General features: G+C 34.9%; 1 protein-coding gene across 7 annotated transcripts in view; it reads right to left on the minus strand.

Moving 5' to 3' along the window:
* Positions 1-14739, minus strand: part of LOC105335627 (uncharacterized) — a 78588-nt gene extending 63849 nt beyond the window's left edge. For 5 of the 7 annotated variants that reach the window (XM_066068347.1, XM_066068341.1, XM_066068343.1 and 2 more), the window contains exons 1-5: positions 12706-12874; positions 5570-5701; positions 4438-4515; positions 3451-3597; positions 367-537 (exon numbers count right to left, since the gene is read on the minus strand). In XM_066068347.1, the coding sequence (XP_065924419.1) occupies positions 367-537; positions 3451-3597; positions 4438-4515; positions 5570-5701; positions 12706-12786 (609 nt within the window). In that variant the 5' untranslated portion in view covers positions 12787-12874. Of the gene's footprint in view, positions 1-366; positions 538-3024; positions 3064-3450; positions 3598-4437; positions 4516-5569; positions 5702-12705; positions 12875-14647 lie in introns of those variants that run through there. The other 2 variants (XM_066068342.1, XM_066068344.1) reach the window with 2 other exon arrangements.
* Positions 14740-22171: the final 7432 nt, after the last annotated feature.

Genomic DNA, 22171 nt, shown 5'->3' on the forward strand with positions numbered 1-22171 from the left:
TGTAATTACAAATGCATAGCAAATGTCACAGCAGCTTTTTGCAAGCATAATTTATAATACAATATATTGCTCTAAATTTTCTCCATTGGATAAAGTGGTTTGTAATTTTGTGGGTCTTTGGATTTGAGTTACTGAGTTTGGAAACTGTTTGTGTGATGAAACCAAGCATACGTGAAACTGTGTGTGTGTATGACTGTATGCTGTATATAGACACGTGGTGGTGACTTTTTTACATAGATGTGTAACGGGACGGGAGAAATAATGATGGACCAGACCGGCAGACCGGGATTCGAACCGGGGCCCCCTGAATTTCTTGTCAGGTGCTCTATCAACTGAACTATCTGGCGCTGCACAAGTCAGTCTTACCTTTACACTGAGCTTCAGGGCATCCAATTCCTTCTCTTGGTCTGCACACGTCTGCTTCAGTCCCTGCAGGGTCTGGGCCTGTAGCTCCAGGGTCGCCTTCTCAAGCCTCTCCTGGGATAACTGCTGACTCAGCTGTTTCATCTTCCTCCTACACTGGTCGCATTGGTCCTTCTGTGAATTACACAGACATGTTGATTGAAACAAATATTTTGAATATACATACATGATCATCTTCAACAAATGTACACACAAACTTTTGAGTTATCTCAAACTTGATTGTTCTAGCTTATTCTGAGAAAACTTAGACACTTTAAATTTATCCAAGTGCCCACAATTTAAAAATATGACATCGTAAAGAAAACCTTTTCCCGCCATTTTTGCATTTTTTAGCATAAAACAGCTTTTTCTCAAGCAGTTTTTCTTTCAGAAAACATAGAGCGTATGCTTGAACAAACAAAAGATTTTAATCAAAGATGTATATAGCCAAGACTAACAAGTGACAAAAAAATTTTCCTTGTTCAAGCATGCGCTTTATATTGACCATTCGCAAAAAGAGGGCCAAATTTAACTCATATCATATCCTTGGAGGTCCATGAGTCGTTACCCTAAGAATGTCTGCCACTTTAATCACTTAATGAAAATTGTGACATTAAATTATTAATAGCATATCTAAAGTACATCTATTTCTTCGTAAAACTGTACACTGTAATCATTTTTTTTATTTGATAAACAAATAATTGAGCAGTCTAAGCACCAATGAAGCGGAGTCGGCCATTTGGAAACTGGTCCTAGAGTCGTGACGTCAGATATAAACAAAACTATGAGGCCAAAGCAATCTAAATATTAGTTGATAAGGGACAATCGAGCTAACAATAACGAATTGCACAATATAGCAAATTATGAAAATAAATTAAAAATATTTTGTAATAAATTGAACATTATATAATAAACCGTAACACAATAACACCGGACTCTTTCAAAAAACTGTAGTCTCTGGGTCAACTTTAAGCAAAACTCTACCTCCGAGAGTAGCATCTGGCACTTTAAATATCCTTGATGCCTTTTTCACTGAAACTTTCATGTTCCTTAACCATTTTGTATGCATTGTGAAATTTGTTGGGGAATACAAGCTGTTCTTGTTTCTTTTTGGAAACGGGATTAACCTAACAATAACACAAAACAAACTTCAAATGCAATAAGGAACTTTACTTCTCGTAACTTAAAATTATCTCTGTTTGGCCTTGAACATTCAAATCAGATCACATGACTTTCATTGACTGGATGTCAACAAAGGAGACATTGAGACAACCACTGTTATATTCTTAAATTTTAGGTTTAGACGAGTATTTGGCCATTTTCATCTGTAACTTTATTTGGGAATAAGAAATCTTAGCAATAGTTGAAGATGAAAAAAATTTGAAATAAAAAATGTTACCTTTTTTTATCGCATTATCGGCTGCTGTATAGTAAGAAGTGATGTCACATATAGTAGTAAATTTTTTTCACAGAATGTCTAGCCTAGAACCTAATCTCTACAAATACGCGAAGAAAACAAAAGGTACACGACTCAAGGACTGTAACAAAGGACTAAGTGCAGTTTTATGCATTTTTTGCCCCCAAAATCAAAGTTTAAGAAAGAGCTTTTAAAATAACGTGAAAGATAGTTAAAATCATGTTGGAAATAAATGTGTAAAAGGTTATCACCACAGTGACGTCATAATGTAGAAATGACGTCATGAAGATTGCATTATTTTGATAAATTGATGATTTGTGGCAAAATATGGGTGTTTTCGGATGGTTTTACAACTAGGAAACATCGAGCGCAGGCTTGCTCAAGTACCATTTTTTAGTATAAAGTGTATAACTATCTGAAGAAAAACATATGTTAAAATCGCACTTGAGCAGACCTGCGCTCTATACTTCAGAATGCAAAATATAGAGCAAAAATGAGAATATTTAAGAAATGAACTCAATGTCTACCCAAGTTATACTCGTATAACCTGGGTTGGGGCAATTTACCCTTTATAATCTGTGAAGCAGATTATAAAAAGGCGTAAATTGCTCCAACCCAGGTTATAATACCAGTATAACTTGGGTAGATATTGAGTTCATTCCTTATAATTTAATTTTCTGTAATTTGCTGTACAAATTGAGTCCGTTTTACTTTTAAAAATGATATTAATCTGTTCAAAATTCAAACGTAACGTCAAGCGGATTATTACGTTTTTAACGTTGGTTCTTTGTGACGTGTAAACCAGGTTATACAAATTTAACTTAATTTTTCTATCCAATCAAATGCCGCGTTACAACCAGAATTAAATTATTTTCATTTGTTTGCATATTTGCGGGAATTGGGTCATTTAGGTGACGTCATAGATAAACAGCGAATGAGCAATGATGACTAAAATCAACATCAGAGTTATAGGAATCCTCTATACAATGATTTGTGAAGATTTTATTTTTATACGATACAATTAAAAAATTGGTTGAAATCGGGGGCAGATATTTGACCATACCGCACATAGTCCTTTAGGACCTCCGACGATATATAGTTCTTTCTTATTCTGCTCTGACATGTAAACATTACAAATTTTTTTATTCTCCTGTGACATGTTATCTTTACCAGATTCTTATTCTCCTCTGACATGTAAACATCACCAGTTTCTTATTCTCCTCTGACATGTAAACATTACCAGTTTCTTATTCTCCTCAGACATGTAAACATTACCAGTTTCTTATTCTCCTCAGACATGTAAACATTACCAGTTTCTTATTCTCCTCTGACATGTAAACATTACCAGTTTCCTTTTCTCTTCTGACATGTGAACATTACCAGTTTCTTTTTCTCCTCAGACATGTAAACATTACCAGCTTCTTATTCTCCTCTGACATGTAAACATTACCAGTTTCTTATTCTGCTCTGACATGTAAACATTACCAGTTTCTTATTCTCCTCTGACATGTACCGGTAAACATTATCAGCTTCTTATTCTCCTCTGACATGTAAACATTACCAGCTTCTTATTCTCCTCTGACATGTAAACATTACCAGTTTCTTATTCTCCTCTGACATGTAATCATTACCAGTTTCTTATTCTCCTCTGACATGCTCTGTAACTGGTCCTTCAGGTTTCGGTTCATATTTGTCAGCTCCATGTTTTTCTCCAGAAACTTTCTGTTTTTCTCATTCAAAGGCTTTAGTTTCTGTTCCAATGCCTTTATACTCTGGTGCTATAAGAGAAGACAATTCATTCTGTAAAGTTATACCTATAAAGACTTCTTTATTGTATAAATATGTGACTTATAATTCCTGATAGAAGTTTATAAATGTGAATAATCATGCTTTCCTTGTAAAGACCATCTCTCTATGCCTCTTTTTTATTTGGGGGTGGGGGGGGGGGGGGTGGGAGTGAGGTGGGGTGGTATTTTTTTTTTTAATTTTGAAGGGGTGTGAAGTAAATACCTGTATATTAAAATAATAAAGCAGAGCTAGCTAGTTCATTTTGGATCCAACTTGTTCTTAAAATATAACAATTAATGAACAATTAAAAACAGACTCTCCACCCCTCCCCCATCTAAATCCCTACACCAATGTAACAAAGCAGTTTATCTAAGAATTCAAAACAATGAGCTGCAGCCATACTGTTTTTCTACATTCATCTGTTCTGAATGTCTTCTTTTTTATTCATTGCCATGATAATCTTTCTAAAGAAAGATAACTCTGTAACTCTACCTCAAGGCTTTTATAATACAAGTATGAATTAATCTTCTTGAATCTCTTCATTTTGATACTGTAAAAATTTATATCTATAGTTTAACTCTTAATTTGTTTTAAATTATGTCCTTAAAAATATTACCAATAAGATATCTTATTCACAACATGAATATTTTCCAGAGCATTCAATTATTAAAAAAACCCACACACAATCTAACATCTTGATTGCTAGAATCTACCAAACTGGTAACTACATTGCCTTTCTTTAATTGTTTCTCAGCCCATTTTACATCAGATTTTATTGAAATCTTCAAATCATTGACACTAGTTCTCATTAAACTAGTTCCCGGCTGTACCTGACTGGTGTTCTCCTGTGCCAGACTTTCATTGGACTGTTGTAGTTTTCGGAGTTCCATTTCCAGTGTACCAATAACCTAGGGAAGATAATCAAAGATTTCAGTGAATCGCAACCACTCTACATAGTCAACATTCTGTCAATACAAAGCTTAAAGGGGTATGGTCACGATTTTGGTCAAAAATTATTTTCCAATTTTAATGTTTACAATGCTTCAGTAAGCATTTTTTAATATGCAATTTAACTAAAATTTGAGCGTCATCCATTAAGTTTTAAGCGAGTTACATAGTTAACAATTCTTTGCAATGTAAACTAAGCTTTTGTTTACATTTTGAATGTTAAAGTGAAAATTCCAGTTTTTGATCTAAAATGAATGTGTTAAACGTTAGGAATTGTTTATTCATGCTTAAAATGAAAAAGAACATATTAGACAAATCAGCTTGAAAAAGATTTTTCATGGTATGTTGAACTGATGTAAACAAAAACAGGGCACCAGCCTAAATGTTTACATGACAAAAAATTGTGAGCCCCGTATCTTGCTTATACATGTAACTCTACGACTGACTCTTAAATTTCATTTGATCAATAGAAAGGCATTCCTATATCATTGTAAATGATAAAAACAGAAATATAGAATTTGACCAAAATCCCCTTTAAGGAGGTCTGTTTTACCTTAAGGTACCTCACTACATCAAGACTTACTATAGTATATTTCTTAAGAGACTATGTCACAAGATGATGAATTAAATGTTTTGTTTAACTATTTGTATCAATCAATTTTGTTGAATATCATCATAGCTCAGTGGTTAAGGTATCAGGCTTGTAAACCACAGATCATGCGCTGAAATCCACCTGGAGTTTTTGTTCATATTTGCTGAACTGTAAATTTTTGAAAATCAATTTTTTATTCAAAATAACATACTTTTTTTGCCTACCTTATTTAAATTATATATTTCTTATGCATCATGCTACCTATCATATTCAAGTAATTTTATTAAAGTGTAGTAAAATCTAAGCAGGTATTGAAACTCGTGATTTGCTGGTCAGTGGTCTGAGTACCTAAATCTTAAATCAATTGCGCTTCACATCTCTCTCTCTCTCTCTCTCTCTCTCTCTCTCTCTCTCAAACTTACAGAAGACAACTGTTTTGATTGGCCGGTCCCACCGCTTCCCTCCATTTTGTCTCGTCCCCTCTCACATTTCAGCCACCTCAAATCCTCACTTATGTCTGGCACTGCATAGTCACGATTTTGAAGTTTTTCTATCTGTGAAAAAGAAATAAACATATATCAGTTTATTTCTTATATTTACATTTGAGGACGATGGATCATAGAATTATAAACCTAACTGTCTGTTCATATAAAGGTACAGATACTTAAAATATTGATTATGACCTATTATTGTGCAGTGATCATTGTGATCTCTTTACCCTTAGTTTTTTCCAGAAAATGTTTTTATGATTTTATGATAAATATGTATAATATCAACATACAATTACATAAATTGATACATGTACATATGACTAATATCACATTGATTCTTCTGTAGTCTCACTTCCTAATCCTGCTAATTATACCAATATTAATAATTTTTTTATTGAATGAACAAGACTTAAGGTTCTTAGCTGTGAATGCCTGCAGTGTAATAGAATAGGAAGAATGTCCATAACTTGGCTCAAACCCAGGACACTCTATTTCAAAAAGTAAAAACCAATGCTCTGCTGACGGGACTAAAATGTTATTCAATAGCACGTACTAGTATGAGGAAGGCAGTACTGAGCTTTTCATACACTGTAAACTACAGTAACTTTTATTTACGTGCGTGAAATTTTAGCAAGATTTGCGAGAGCCTCGTCGCAGCGAATATTCCTCGCCCTGAACCAGTCCTTGATGTATGGTTGTTGTAACAACATGAGGTAGGATAAGGTTTAGGTGCGAGCATTAGTTGTTGCAAACCAGTTTATCAGAAGTAAATCACCAAATAAAGTCCTGAATAAAAGTTGGTTTATGGCATTATACAAAAAAATAGATTTTACATTTTACCTGACCAAAACTACCGGTATGCTGAAAGATTTAAAACAAAAACAGAACATAGATGTATTTACAATTTCTCAATGTAGTGATTCATTGAATCTACATTATATATGAGTTGTCCACGAAATTATATCTACATGAAATACATGTACACCATGAAGTAAAATTTTACAAGAACTTATCCATAGACACTGACCCCCAAATTTAGAAATGATTACACAATACAAAGTTGATTACTAAAATCTCCTCCTTTTGTAGAGAGTAAAAAAAGTTGTATGGATGTGGAAGGAGAAAGGTAGGGGGTTAGACTTATTGTAGTCAAGGAAATTGACAAAGAATCATATCATCTATTGAAAATATTAAAGATGATGAATGAAGACTTTGGCAACTGACACCAACAAACGAGCTTGCCATCCATTGTAACAAGACAAACCAGGAGGCCTGTTGAATAAATAGACTTCCTGGCATGTCAAGAGGTTTAATTAGCTTGGCAAACTCCGATCCAGCCAAGAATCAATTGCAAGACCAGACCCACCACTAAAACATGAAATTCTGCCAAGTATTATGTTGAATTTTCCCTCAAGTGTATTTAGAAACAACATTGATATTTTGGAGGAATTTTTGCATTATCTTTTTCTTCATATTTTTTCAGATATTGAAAATTATTTGGTTTTTTGATATTATTGCATGCTTTTGATTCTGGAACTCCAAAATACCTACACATGTAATCTCTGAAATTTTTTAAGAAGGGCTGTAAGATGGCAGAATGAAAAATAACTTAAAATGTTGGTATTTCTATATAAATTCCAGCTTGTTAATTTATATGCTTAAACATTCAGTGTGTAGCCAAGATCAAGAGATTGCCCTTCCCTGGAATGGAACCATAATCACCCCCTCCCCCACCCCCTCCCCTACCCTACCCCACTTCTCTTCTGTCCATATACCAGTAAAGGCATCGATAAAACAAATACTGCAATGTAGATAAACAAATTTGATATTAAAACTTTAAATGGGCAACTATTTAAAAATTAGTTATTTTATTTATCAAAAAAGATTGATTGAACTGCTCATTATTTTGAATCTATATGTTAATCAACTTTGGAGACCATATGATACATATGGTATTATCATAATTATTATAAAATTCATATCATACTGTGGAATCATCAGATTTCGTGGTGGCTCAATTTTCGTGAAATTCGTGGGTACCTATCATCCACGAATTAACATCCTCCACGAATTAATAAATTAGGTTTAAAAAGTCACATATCCCTTTGTAGGTGTAATAGAATACACGAAATTACGTCCCCTTGAACCTGTAAAATTGAAGCAATCCACGAAAATTGGCCCCCACGAATTTTAATGCTTCCACAGTAGTTACCTGTACATGCATAATTTTTTACTGTATAAATCCAAATTGTACGCCAAATTAACTATATTGTTACATTAATAAATGGACTTAAATTGACTTAAAGTTTTTGGGAATATCATATAATATGATTAAATTATTGTAATTATTGAGCCAGCATATTTTCTTACACTCTGACTCACAAACATCAAATCGCATTCATCAGATTCTTTTCTGTGACAAAATGACAAGTGACGTAACATATAACCCTGCCTTGTAGATTATAACTGCTCATCGCACAAAAACTTTTACCAGCAGAATGCGATTTAGAATAGTATTTGCATTAAACCTGCACAAGTCTTAATGTGCGATTCTTGGAATTGTTCAGTATAGAACGCATTTCAGTTGCATCTGTGCTCAAGTCAACTCTGCAATCTATTGGCGTAACAGACACAGCCATAATAAATATCTACAGAATGAGTGCATTTCTACAGAATCTTAGCCTGATGATATCAATTCGAGTGGGGCCATTTTGAATTAGGATCGGAAGCTTGAAATAATAAAAGCCAGTTCTATTACAATTTCTTGAATATATGTACTTAGTAAATCTCTGCTTGAATATCAAGAAATTATGGAGGCTATAATGTAGAGATCTTTTTAGAATCTTCTTGTATCTACTTATATATCATCTTTATAAGATTCAATTAAGAAATGGATACAGTCATGGTGAAAATGCATGCATGCAGAGAATTTTTTAGGGAATAATACAGTTTTTCGTGGGGGGGGGGGGGGGGGGGGGGGGGGTTTCCGAGGCATAATTTCGGTAAAATTACAATGTAAGTTTAAGAAATTTGCATTTTTCAAGGGTGGGGGGGTTGGACTCCACCGATCCCACCCCCACCTAGTATGAAATATATCCATTAAAATAAATGTTGGTTTTTAATATTTAATGATCATCATCATACAAAGTCAATTTCGCACGAGGCATAATTTCAGTAAATTTACAAAGTATGCTTAGGAAACTTACATTTTTCAAGGGTGGGGGGGGGGGGGGTGGGGGTGGGGGGGTTGGGTGGGTTGGACTCCCTCCATTCCACCCCCACCCACCCATCTAAATACTAGTATGAACTATATCCATTAATTAAAAATAAATTTTGGTTTTGAATATTGAATGATCATCATTATACTGACAAAGTCAATTTCGCATGTTTTCAAATTATTAGGTTTGGTGAAAATACTTAAAATAGCTGCCTTTTTCAATTATTTTTCCAAATTAGTTTTACAATATATCACTGCATAATGAAATAGTTAATGAACAAGTCTGACAGAGAACAAGTTTGTCAATTGATTAATTGACTTGAGTTTAGAGTCCTATCAAGATCATTTATATCTTAAGGATCAAACCAATTAAACCTGTGAGTGAGTTTTTCATTTACCCCTTCTGTTTATATAAATTATAATCATTTTAAAAGGCTTTATGCAGTAAATTTCCCAGTACAGTAACATCACATTGGTAAGTATATACATGTACCATATAATCCAATCTTTTGGGAAGTCACAATGTGAACAATGAGGAAATGATGTGTGACATCTTTTTATTTGCATCAGTCATTTTTTGTGAATACCAGATAAAATGTCTGCGTATTGAATATTTTGCAATGTAAAAGTGATCACAAAAAAGCGAACATTAAATCATCATGAAAATTACCGGATATAAGGTAAATCTACATTGCATCTCTATTGTCACACGCAGTCTAGATAAAACTGAGGGGAAAATATTGAAAAATATGACATCTTTCCATCAAGTTTTCTTAAACATATTTTCTTCCCAAATTGCTAATCATGACTGATTTCATTATAAAATATTATTTTGAAAAACATCTAAAATCCTACCGATTACATTGTAAAAAGCTAATTGCGTGACTGTATGTTATGTTTGTATCTTATGACTGATTGACTACATGCTATGTTAAAAAAAACATCAAAAAGAAAAAAAAACTAGACTCTTGTTGCAAAAGCAACAAAAAGGTCTTCCGTTTTGATATACATGTATCAATTTAACTGTAAGACATTGCTTCTTTCACATAGAAAAAAAGTGGATATGATCATTATTGTGAATGATATATCCAGACGTTACTTACAATAAAAACAACGAGAATAAAAAAGAAATCAATTTTCTAAGTACTTTCTGTGACGACCAGAAGTAACGCCGAACTTAATATCAATGTTAATCATATGTACAATCACAAGTCAATCTTTCCTCAAAGTTTGGTTGTTCATGTCTCTGCCAAATCTAAGATCTCTATGAAACAATATTTTTGTCTCGGGACCGGAAACGGACAATTGGAAGTGATTAATAACAACAAAAGCAAGTATTTCTCATACATTTGCTTAGCGTACATCACTGTTTATCAGGCTAGATGAAACACCCAAGAAAGTCAGTTAAACTTGTTAAAAACATGATTTATTTGAATCCCTTCGGTGAAAACTGGAAATGACAGTTGACAAAATAAAACCCTCTAAACATATCATCAATCAAATGTCTATTATTCATGAAAGCTTCGTGTCTCAATCACTTTCAGTGACAAAATTCTTGCGGGCATCAAATTTGTAAAAAGGAAAGCTACATAGAGATATTTGAGATATATCACCGGAAGTAACAGTTATTTGAATATTTAACATTATAAGGATGACACATCTAAGATTGTATACCGATATATTCATTCCATGTAAACGAAATAAATAAAGAAAAAACAAAATTGTTGTAGTGCTTCCGGTGATGACCGGAAGTTACGCCGAACAAAATAAAAGAGCGTAAAAACATGTACATTAATAGGTCTATCATCCCACAAAGTTTGATTGTTCATGTCGACACCGTTTTTTGAGATCTCGTCGAAATAAGGTTTTTTGTCTCGGGACAGGAAACGGACAAACGGAAGTGCTCAATGTAAATTGTATTAAATATTTTTTGTATACTTGCCTTTTGAACATAATTGTTCATAGACAACCTATGCGTACATTTATACTTATATATCTATTTTATGGAAAAGGAGTTTTATGTGAAAAAGTAGTTATTTTTGAAGTGCTTCCGGTGACGACCGGAAGTTATGACGAACAAAACAAAATAGTGTGAACACATCTACATCTATATGTTTATCATCCCACAAAGTTTGGATGTTCAAGTCTTAACCGTTTCTGAGATCTCGTTGATACAAGCTTTTTCAACGCGGGACAGGAAACGGACAAACGGAAGTGCTCAATCTAAATTGTATTTAATATTTATTGTATACTGGCCCTTTGTACTTCATTTCTCATCCAGCACACTACAAATATCAATGGGAAAAAATTAAACTGATAAACAGCTTTATTTGTTTGAACTCTTCCTGTGTGGACCGGAAGTGACGGAAGACAAAACGAAACCGGTTAAACGCATCTTTAATCAAATGTCTATCATCCCTGAAAGTTTTGTGCTTTGATCACTTATAGTTTCTGAGATCTCGTTTGTACAAAATCGTTTCAAAAAAGCTACCTGAGATATTTGAGATATCTCACCGGAAGTAGAATTTTTTTGTTGAGTTAACATCGCATAGATAACCTATGCATACATTTATACTTATATATTTATTTTATGGAAAAGGAATTTTATGCGAAAAAGTAGTTATTTTTGAAGTGCTTCCGGTGACGACCGGAAGTTACGACGAACAAATCAAAATAGTGTGAACACATCTACATCTATATGTTTATCATCCCACAAAGTTTGGATGTTCAAATCTTAACCGTTTCTGAGATCTTGTTGATACAAGCTTTTTCAACGCGGGACAGGAACCGGACAAACGGAAGTGCTCAATCTAAATTGTATTTAATATTTATTGTATACTTGACCGTTGTACTTCATTTCTCATCCAGCACACTGCAAATATCAATGGGAAAAAGTTAAACTGATAAACAGTTCGATTTGTTTGAACTCTTCCTGTGTGGACCGGAAGTGACAGAAGACAAAACGAAAACGGTTAAACACATCTTCAATCAAATGTCTATCATCCATGAAAGTTCTGTGCTTTGATCACTTATAGTTTCTGAGATCTTGTTTGTACAAAATGTGTTTCAAAAAAGCTACCTGAGATGTTTGAGATATCTCACCGGAAGTAGAATTTTTTTGTTGAGTAAACATCGCATAGATAACCTATGTATGTATTTATACTTATATATCTATTTTATGGAAAAGGAATTTTATGCGAAAAAGTAGTTATTTTTGAAGTGCTTCCGGTAACGACCGGAAGTTACGACGAACAAAACAAAATAGTTTAAACACATCTACAACTATAGGTCTATCATCCCTCAAAGTTTGGATGTTCAAGTCTTTATCGTTTCTGAGATCTCATTGTCCATAGCTTTTTGTCGCAGGACAGGAAACGGACGACAGGAAGTGAATTTTGAAAAAATGAAAAAAACGCCTAGAGATATTATTATTTTCTATCAGTCCTGAAAATTTCAAGAGAATCTATTCAGCTATCTCTGAGAAATCTTGTGGACAAAAAACGGACAAAAAAAAATAATAATAAGAAACATTACAATCACTATAAGGTCTTCCGTTGGAAACGGAAGACCTTAAAGATGAAGATTCGATCAGTTCCAGTACCAAATTAACAAGTATCTGATGCATTATCATGGAAGTAAGTCCCAGAAAAATTGCTGCAGACATTGAGAAAACCTTCAATTGTACTCGCTAAGAAATATTTTGAGTCAAATGGTGTTAATATTGGTACACAAAAAGTTAATCTGACACAAACACATAATTTTAATCAACAAAAAATGAAAAAAAACCTGAAAGTTCTAAACTTAATCTAGTATATCAGTTACCAGTTAGTTCATAAATTAATCAACTTACAATCTTTATGAGGTGTCCTAAAGTTGAATGTGCTGGGAGATGACATGGAGAGATGTATTGAACAGAATGACACGATTCCATCACTTTAATTAATTGCTTCAGATCAATTAACTAATTAACCCGGCAGAGAAAGGAGAACATAGGTCTTCACTACAACAGCTCCTAGATGTTACTGAGGAGGAAAATTCTCTCGCAGCTCGACAGGAATCGGTTTGAGGGGGCAGAATTTGGGGGGGTGCCAGAGGCATTTTGAGGTAGCTTTTAAAGCGAGATCTCCTCTGATGTAATTTACAGGGGGAGAAGTCCGAGTCTGTTCATCTACAGCAAACGTATAATTTGAAGCAATTTACATTCATTAAACAACAAACGCTACATGCTGCGTTGGAATGCTTTTAACAAAATGAAGAATAAGGCTAATCAGAAATGAAGTTGGAAGTCAATTTATTTTACCTCAGGGTCTTGATTTGCAGGGCATTAAATTCATGAGAGGTATAACTATCATTATTCTTTGCTATGTGTAAGTCGATATAATACCAAAAGTCATGATTCTGAATTAACTTAGCTTCGTATCAATAAATGAATACAATTTTACATCTCTCTCTCCAAGTATGTCATCCTCTTTTTCTTTCTTTCTCTCCTTCTCTTACTCTTTCTCATTGATATCCTTTTGTAAATTTGAACAGTGTTGAATACTTTTAATAAATAGCCTGGTTACTCTCTCAGTCTGTCTGTTTCAGACTCTGTCTGTCTGTTCTGCCTTTCTCAGCTCTCATACAATTCATTCTCTTCTGTAGATGAACTCATGATATCATCTTTGTAAGAAAGCCAAGAATAGTTCCTATCAGAAATTGGACTAACTAATTAATACAGGAAAAATCTTATAACACGTAGCATACAGTTAGTACTAATGAAAGTGTACTAATTCACCACCAAGCTTACACTGTTGACTGGTTATACAGTACATACACACAACACTTACATGTACTAATGTAAGAATTAATTAGGATAATTACTCACTCATCGTACACATCATGTGTTTCATGAATTATTTTTCATTCATAAAATAACTCCATTATAATGTATATTTGAGATTTTTTGTAACAATTGTTAAAAATACATGCTACATGTAACATATTTTTGGAGTGCTGACTTATAAGTTTTTTTTCAACATGAATTACTTTATACATATACATGTATGTCTCGAAGAGAATAAAAAGACCTATTAAAATGCCTTAACCTCTAATGTCAATGTCTGTCTGTCCGTCCATCCATCTGTCTCTCTCCTATAAGCACACTCTCTTTTTCTCTCTCTCCAAGACTTATTCTTTCCTTCTGCCCATCTTTCTCTCTCAGCCCTTATTTACCTGTCTCATTAATTACCTCTTTATCCTGTAATGACCATACCTGTACACATGAGATATTTTATGAAAATTCTAAATAATATTGAAAATGTATAATGATGTAATATCTGTGAGTCTGGAAATGGTATGGAGCCAATCTACATGCAGTTACCACGTCACAGTAATACCACACACCAAAATACTTTAAAACACAACTCGATGTACAACATCCTATCTAACAAATTATCTGTAATGGAAATCAACAAACTTCACAAAAATCTACTGAAATTGTTGTCGAATGTAGACAAAACCTGGCCGAAAACCAAGAACTGTTCTAAACTTTACTGGTACAAAGCACTTCATCCCTAGAATCTTCTAAAACATTAATTTCAGGATCAATTTGTGTGTTTTTCATCGCCGATTCGAGGTTGCTATTTTTAACCTGCGTGCCTTTGTGGAACAACATCATCAAGAAGTTTTTGTACACTCGTGGAACTATTCCCCGAAAAAAATACATTCATTTGGCATGCACCTGTTTACACACGTGCAAAATCACATAATTGTTGACTCCCCAGTATGTGTCAATATAACAATTCACTCACCCGTTATAGCTTTAGCGTGTTACAATGTGGCGCTGGCTTTTCGTATCCAATCATTTGGATGAATATTCCGCCGAATTAGTCACTGCAGCAGCGATGGACAAAGATAAGCGGGCCGATAATGAAAGCGAAAGCTAGATAACTCTTTTTTAATAGTTGTACAGGTGTGGAAAATATCATTAATCGTATTATCTACTGTATCACTATATATGTACATGTTTCTTGGGATGCTCAAAATTATTTGAAACGGTCCAGCAGATGGATCTTGGAGTGAGACGATTTTACATGAATCACACTTTTTTTTATTGTAAATTATTAACATTTTAAAAAAAACAATTTAAAGAACTGGAAAACCAAGGAATCCCAATCGACCTGTATAAAAAGCCGAAAGTTTGTGTCATTTATTCTAAAAATTAAGAAAGAGTAAGAAGAAAGATGTGTTTGGTTGGTTTTTACCCCATTCCGATCGAGTTGTTCCTCTTTGTTCATTACAATAAATGCGCATGTTGGGTGGGGGGATGGGGTTCAGTTTTAATTAAAATTCTTATAACTGTATAACATGAATGTAACGAATAAAAAAATGAAGTGAAAGCTCGACAATTAATTACCATCCACTTGATTATAACCTTTAGCGCATACCAAATGTAACATGGGATATGTACAATATATAACATGATATGCAATATAATGTAACCATTTTAACAAGTCCTTGGACTTTTAGTAGGGTGTAACTATCTATTTCTTGCGCCAAAACAAGTTAAAATGACGCTGGTTTCAAGCGAAATATACACCGATCGATTGCGTAGCCTTAGCTCAAAAGCCAGACAAATCTTGATGATTTCAAAGAGCCATGGCTGAGTGGCCTACAATAAAATAGACAGCCCTACGTCACAATGCTGTTTGACACAACTACCAAAAGTCCAAGCTCCTGTTAAAATGGTTCTAACTCCTGCTGTGCCTGATGCTGTTATGGCATTTTTTGCACCCGTCCAATGTGAAGTTTTAAAAAAATTAAATAAATATATGTCATATGATATATAATTGTGAAAAAATCTTTTGTTATTGATGTATATTAGATGTTTTGTGGAATAGATAAACTAGTACCTTTATCTAATAAATTCCTATGGGAAAATAATTATTCTAATTGGCAAAAAGTCCTACGGGATATATATGTGTAAATTTAAGTTTAATCCTATATATAATCCCAAAAGGATTGGGGAAAAAACTTTTATAAGATTTTAAGATCCGGTGGGAAAAATGATTTTTTTTTAATAAAAACTACATCTTCTCAAATAATTTTATGCATATATTTATAGTATTTTTTTTTTTAAAATTGAACAGGACTTTCTATGTATATTTTTTTCTCCAAGAAATATATTTCCAGAAAGCTGAAGTATAAAACTACATGTACATGCAACGATCGGGGGGGGGGGGGGGGGGTTTCTGCAGACATACAATGCATAATTATGATGCTTTAAATATAATAATTCAGAATTGTAAATTTCTTGAATTCCTGTTTTAAATTTACAGAACAAAGGCCTATGACCCCCCCCCCCCATCCCCAGGGCAAACATAATCATCCCTCGGATTCCCTGCCCCATAGAAACTTTACAGGATCAGCGCGTGATGCATGTATACATCTTACGTATCGAAGATTTGGCCGTTCGTGTGTACATACTGTATTTATGTAAATGTATATAATGCGGGAAACTAGAGTCGAATCGAACTCAAATTTCTTTATATCATTTACATAGTAAAATCACTAAAATAGGTCTCGGAACCCCTTTCCCTCTTCCCCCTCGGCGGCCAACATGAAAATAAATATACCTCATATCCCTCAGATACCCCCCCCCCCCCTTTCGGAAAAATTGTAACCGAATATGCATCTGACTGACAATTGACAACACCGGCATTTTACGTTCACATTTTAAAGTCTAACAAAAATAATTAAACTTATTCCGGACTTGTGGTATTGCGCTGCATACTAAATTATAGTTACTAATAAATTCTTCAGCATCAAAGGAAAATGTTTTTGTCAGGAAAAAAGAATGTAAAGATCAAATTAGAATTTGGATGGAAAATTAAAGGGAGAGGGGATAAAAATTTGACAGATTCCATTTATGAAGAATTATTGGTATGCAACACCGGGGCCATGTAATCAGGATACTAAAATCAAATTATGAGACCAGTGCAAAAAAGTTTTGCAAATGGAATTACTCCTCTCATGTTGAAAATATTAATTGAAATTATCACAGAATACGACGCTCTCCGTGCAAGGAATATGACTAAATTATGCGTGAATTCGGATGAACATATGTTCGTGTCAAAAAGGCCAGAAAAAATGAGATGATATATATTGTTTTTGCACCTGGACATTCATTTTTAACGCGTAGAAAATTTTAATGAAGTGAAGCAGATAAACTCTGCTATTAGCATGTAGTAAATTTTGATTCCATTAAGAAAGTGCATAACTTTGCATTCTTCCTCAATGGCTCATATACTCTCTCTCTCTCTCTCTCTCTCTCTCTCTCTCTCTCTCTCTCTCTCTCTCTCTCTCTCTCTCAGTATACTATACAATGACTTCGTTTTTTTTTTATAATTTTTTTTATTTTACACATTCTGCAGACATACAATGCATAATTATGATGCTTTAAATATAATAATTCAGAATTGTAAATTTTATGAGAGAGAGAGAGAGAGAATACAATGAAGTTATGCAATAAATAAAAAGTGCCTGTTTGGAAAGGTAACAGTTGAATTTAATACCACGAGAAAACCATTGTCAATCGACGCGAAGCAGAGGTTGAAAATGGTCAATTTCAACTGTTGCCCCCCCCCCCCCCCCCCAAAGGCACTAATTATTTCATTTTTTATTATACTGAATGTCTTAATTTTAAAATAAAAATTTACTGCTTTTATGTAGGAATGACATGAATTCTACGTTGAACCGTACGAGCATAAAATACGCACATGTAACTGTAATGTGTAAATGAGTTCACTCGCTTCTTTGCTTGTCAATGTAAAATTAAAAGGCATACAATTTTTCTCAATCACTAATTAGATTTATATTTAATATCAAATGTCCCTACTTTGGGTAAATCAAAAGTGAATCCAGAATAACAAATGATTGGCAATGAAGGAGGAAAACCTAACTTCTGCTTAACTATTAGATAGACAAGTTCCAAGGACAGGTCGGCTCTATTCGGGCCCCTAACCCTGGCACTTGCTATCTTCCCTGACAAACTGTCAGTAATGTGTTTTACAAACAACTCTAATATACAATACCACACAATAGAACAGCTTCGGCTCTATTCGGGCCACTGATCTAATTGTGTGGGTCCAGAAGTTTAATATAGTGTTTCTGTTACCTTCTCCTTCCACTGCTCAAACAGGAATGACACCGACTCTCAGCTTCTCTCACTTATATACACATGGGAGAGTCCACTGGAAAGGGATGTCGGGTTATTCCATTATTAACATTGATTTATAATAGGACAAAATTCTTTACATTACCCACGCCTCTGGGTTCATTCGTCCCGAATGACAAAACATTTAAAACTTTTTTTTTTTTTTTTTTTTTTTTTTTATTCAATGTGATCCACAAAAAAATGCAAACTTTAAAACTGCTTAATAGTGGTTAACAAGTACAATGCTCATAACACTATCTGTGTTGAAGATGACAATTCAAAATTTAAAACAAGATCAATTGCTCTGTCGTGGTTTCTTTAATGTCAACCTCGCCCTCTCTGTACTTCCTGACAGTCTTTACTGAAATTTCTCTTCTAAACTCTGTTTGTGTACTAACGTCAATCTTCGCTTTCTTCGTTTGACAATCATCTACGTTGGGTTTTCTGACATCATCTGCTGATGTACGTTTCCCTGGAAGAGAAGGGGTCGTTTTCTTGCGGAAAACACGGCCCACCATGAGATCCGATATCTCTTTATTGACTGTTTCTTTAATCTTATTTCCATCACTGGCACAAGTTGTACTACTGGACGTAGTTTCCGTTGAAAGTAGATCACCTGGGTCTTGTGACAACCATTCTTCATCTTCTGATTCGTCCTCACTTGACACAATATTATTGGCATTTTCAGTGTTCTTCGCCTTTTCCGGGACTTCGTCTGTTTCAACCAGCTTCTGGCCCAATGCAATAGGACTTTCTGTCAATCCAGTGTGCGCTCTCTTCATATGTCTTCTGACATTACACTCTTTCTGGGACGTAAAATCGCAAAAATCACATGAATGCTCCTTCATTGCACACTCTACCACATGGGTGGAAAACTCAACATCACCATGGAAAACACTGGAACACATTGGACATTTCCTTGTCCCGCTTCTCTTTGTCATCTTTGTCTTCGCCATGCCTTTAAATCTAAAACGACAAAGAAAGAACATTAGGTACTAGTATTTAGTATGGCATATAGTATATAATCTAATAATCAGTCTCATAATCTTTTAACCATACAGGGGGTCTTCTACTACGAAACTGTCTTGCAGGCAGTTCTTTTTCTTTACAAGATTGTTGCTCAGTTTCATATTTCTGCTGTTCACTGACAACAACACTCTCGTTTTTGTAATTTGTATTTTCTATTTGAGCCTTTGCATTGTCGCTACATGTTTGATCTTGGAATGTTTCCTCTTTCTGCTCTTCAACACAGTCAGCCGTTTCACCAACTAACGTTTGGGGTCGTTTCAGTCTAATTCTATCAACATGTATGACTTGATTTGACTCACGTTGACCACAATTCACTTTGTATGTAACATCTGACATTTTCTTTATGATTCTATATGGTCCACGCCAATAGCTGGTAAACTTGGGCGACTGACCTGACTTCGTTCTTGGAAAATACACATACACCTCATCATTTTCCTTGAACTGTCCCCAGTTTAATTTCTTGTCATGGTAATGTTTTTGGCGAACCATAGCTTGCTCTGTATTTGCTCGGACAGTTTTATGTGCATTTTCAAGTCTATCTTGCAATTGCCAAACCCATTCATTTTGAGGAACTGGTTTAATAGCGGAAGGTACATCATACATGATATCCAAGGGAGTGCAAACCTCTCTTCCAAGCATCAATGAATTTGGCGAAAACCCAGTTGTTTCATGGATGGTTGACCTATATGCCATCATGACATACGGTAAATGTTCATCCCAATCTGTATGGTTTTCATTTACAAAATTGCTAAGCATAGTTGTTAGTGTTCGATTGAAACGTTCCACCATCCCATCCGATTGGGGGTGGTATGGTGTTGTATGTGTCTTTCTGATGCCCAACAAAGAACACATTTCTGAGAACAACTTGCTTTCGAATTGTCGACCTTGGTCCGAATGGATAACTGCTGGTGTGCCAATTCGACAGATCACTTCTTCCACAATGACTCTAGCTATTGTGATGGATTCCATATTTGGTATTGCAAAGCTTTCTGTCCACTTTGTATAATAGTCTGCAACTACCAAGATGTATTTGTTACCTTTCTTTGTTAAAGGTAACTCACCCAAAATGTCTGTCGCTATCCTTTCCAAAGGATAACCAGAATGTACTACTTTCATGGGTGCACATTTGGTAACATTGTCAGTCTTCCTTTTAGAACATAATTCGCAACCCGCTATATATTGACGCACATCTCGCTGTAAACCTGGCCAGTAGTACCTACTGCGAATCTTAGACAATGTTTTCTTAATACCGAGATGTCCTGCTGTTTTCTCGTCATGATATTGGGTAAGAACTGTACGTCGCTCGGAGAATGGAACTATATACTGATAGAGAGTCTGATTAGACGACATGTCTTCCCATTTACGACAAACAAGATTATCTTTGATGCACAATCTGTCAAACTGAGAAACCAGTGACTTCAGATAATGGTTTTCTGGCGATACTTTCTTAACACCTGGAAATGAACCTCCCTCTACCCATGCACGCAACTTCTGGAGATCATTGTCATTTTTCTGAGCCAACAACAATGACTGACCTTGCCCAATTTGGTTACAGTTTAGATTTTCACCTTCCCAATCACCGTGGTATCCGCACTGTTTACAAGGTAGTCTGCTCATGGCATCAGCATTTGCATGTAGCCTTCCAGGGCGATGTTCTATTCTGAAGTTGTATGTTGACAGTACATCGATCCAGCGTGCAAACTGTCCTTCTGGGTTTCTGAATTGCATTAACCACCTGAGGGAACTATGGTCTGTTCTGACCAGGAATTTTCTGCCATACAAGTAGTGCCTAAAATACTTGACAAAGTATGTCACTGCTAAAAGTTCCTTTCTAGTTACGCAGTATCGTCGTTCAGATTTTGACAAACATCGACTGGCGTAAGCACAAACTCTCTCCTTACCATCGATTACTTGAGAGAGAACAGCACCTATGGCTTTGTCGCTAGCATCAGTATCTAAGATGAAATCCCTTTCAAAATCAGGATGTGCGAGTATTGGTTCAGATGTTAGGAATTGTTTCAATCTGTCAAATGCAGTTTGACATTCCTCTGTCCACTTGAACGACTTGTCGTTTGTTGTCAAATCATGCAATGGTTTTGCAATGGTAGCAAAATCCTTCACAAATTTCCTGTAATAACTACAGAGACCAATAAATGACCTTACTTCTGTAACATTAGTAGGGACCTTCCAACCCTGAATTGCTTTGGTCTTGTCTGGACTTGTAGATATTCCATCTGAAGATACTATATGACCCAAAAATTCAACTTGTCTTGCAAAAAGAGTACACTTTTTCGGTTTCAGCTTCAATCCTGCACATTCTAACCGATTAAAAACTAGGGACAAATTCTTTACCATATCCCCAAAGTTCTTTCCAAAGACTATTATGTCATCTAGATAGATAAGACACATTTCAAATTGCAGTCCACGCAGAACTGTTTCCATCAACCGTTCAAAGGTTGCCGGAGCATTGCACAGGCCGAATGGCATTACAGAAAATTCAAACAAACCTCGTCTAGTTGTGAATGCTGTTTTCTGTTTGTCTTGAGTGTCAACAGCAACCTGCCAATATCCTGAACACAGATCTAGAGTGGAAAACCAGGTAGCACCCCTAAGCTGATCAAGAGAATCGTCTATCCTTGGCAAAGGATAGGCATCGTGCTTTGTAACATTGTTCAGCTTTCTGTAGTCTATACAAAATCTGGTGGTACCGTCCTTCTTTTTAACCAAAACTATATTTGATGCCCACGGACTACTAGATGGTTCAATGATATTTCGTTCCAACAAATCGTCGATATGTCCATCAACTTCTTTTTGCATATGAACAGGTATTCTTCTTGGGGCTTGCTTGATAGGAAGACTGTCTCCTGTGTTAATTTTATGTTTAATTATGTCCGTCCGCCCTAAATCTCGATCAGACTTGGCGAAAGATGCGTGATAGCGCATAAGCAACTGACGAACAATCTCCTTATTTTCTGCTTCCATGTTCACAGTTGACCGTTCAAAGAGATCTTGTAAATGAACAGGCAGTTCCAGCATGGTAAGATCATCACTACCTTTTTCAGATAAAGCCATTACCTCAAACACTGGGTTC

This window comes from Magallana gigas, chromosome 8 (assembly GCF_963853765.1).
Source record: "Magallana gigas chromosome 8, xbMagGiga1.1, whole genome shotgun sequence".
NCBI classification, from domain to species: Eukaryota; Metazoa; Mollusca; class Bivalvia; order Ostreida; family Ostreidae; genus Magallana; species Magallana gigas.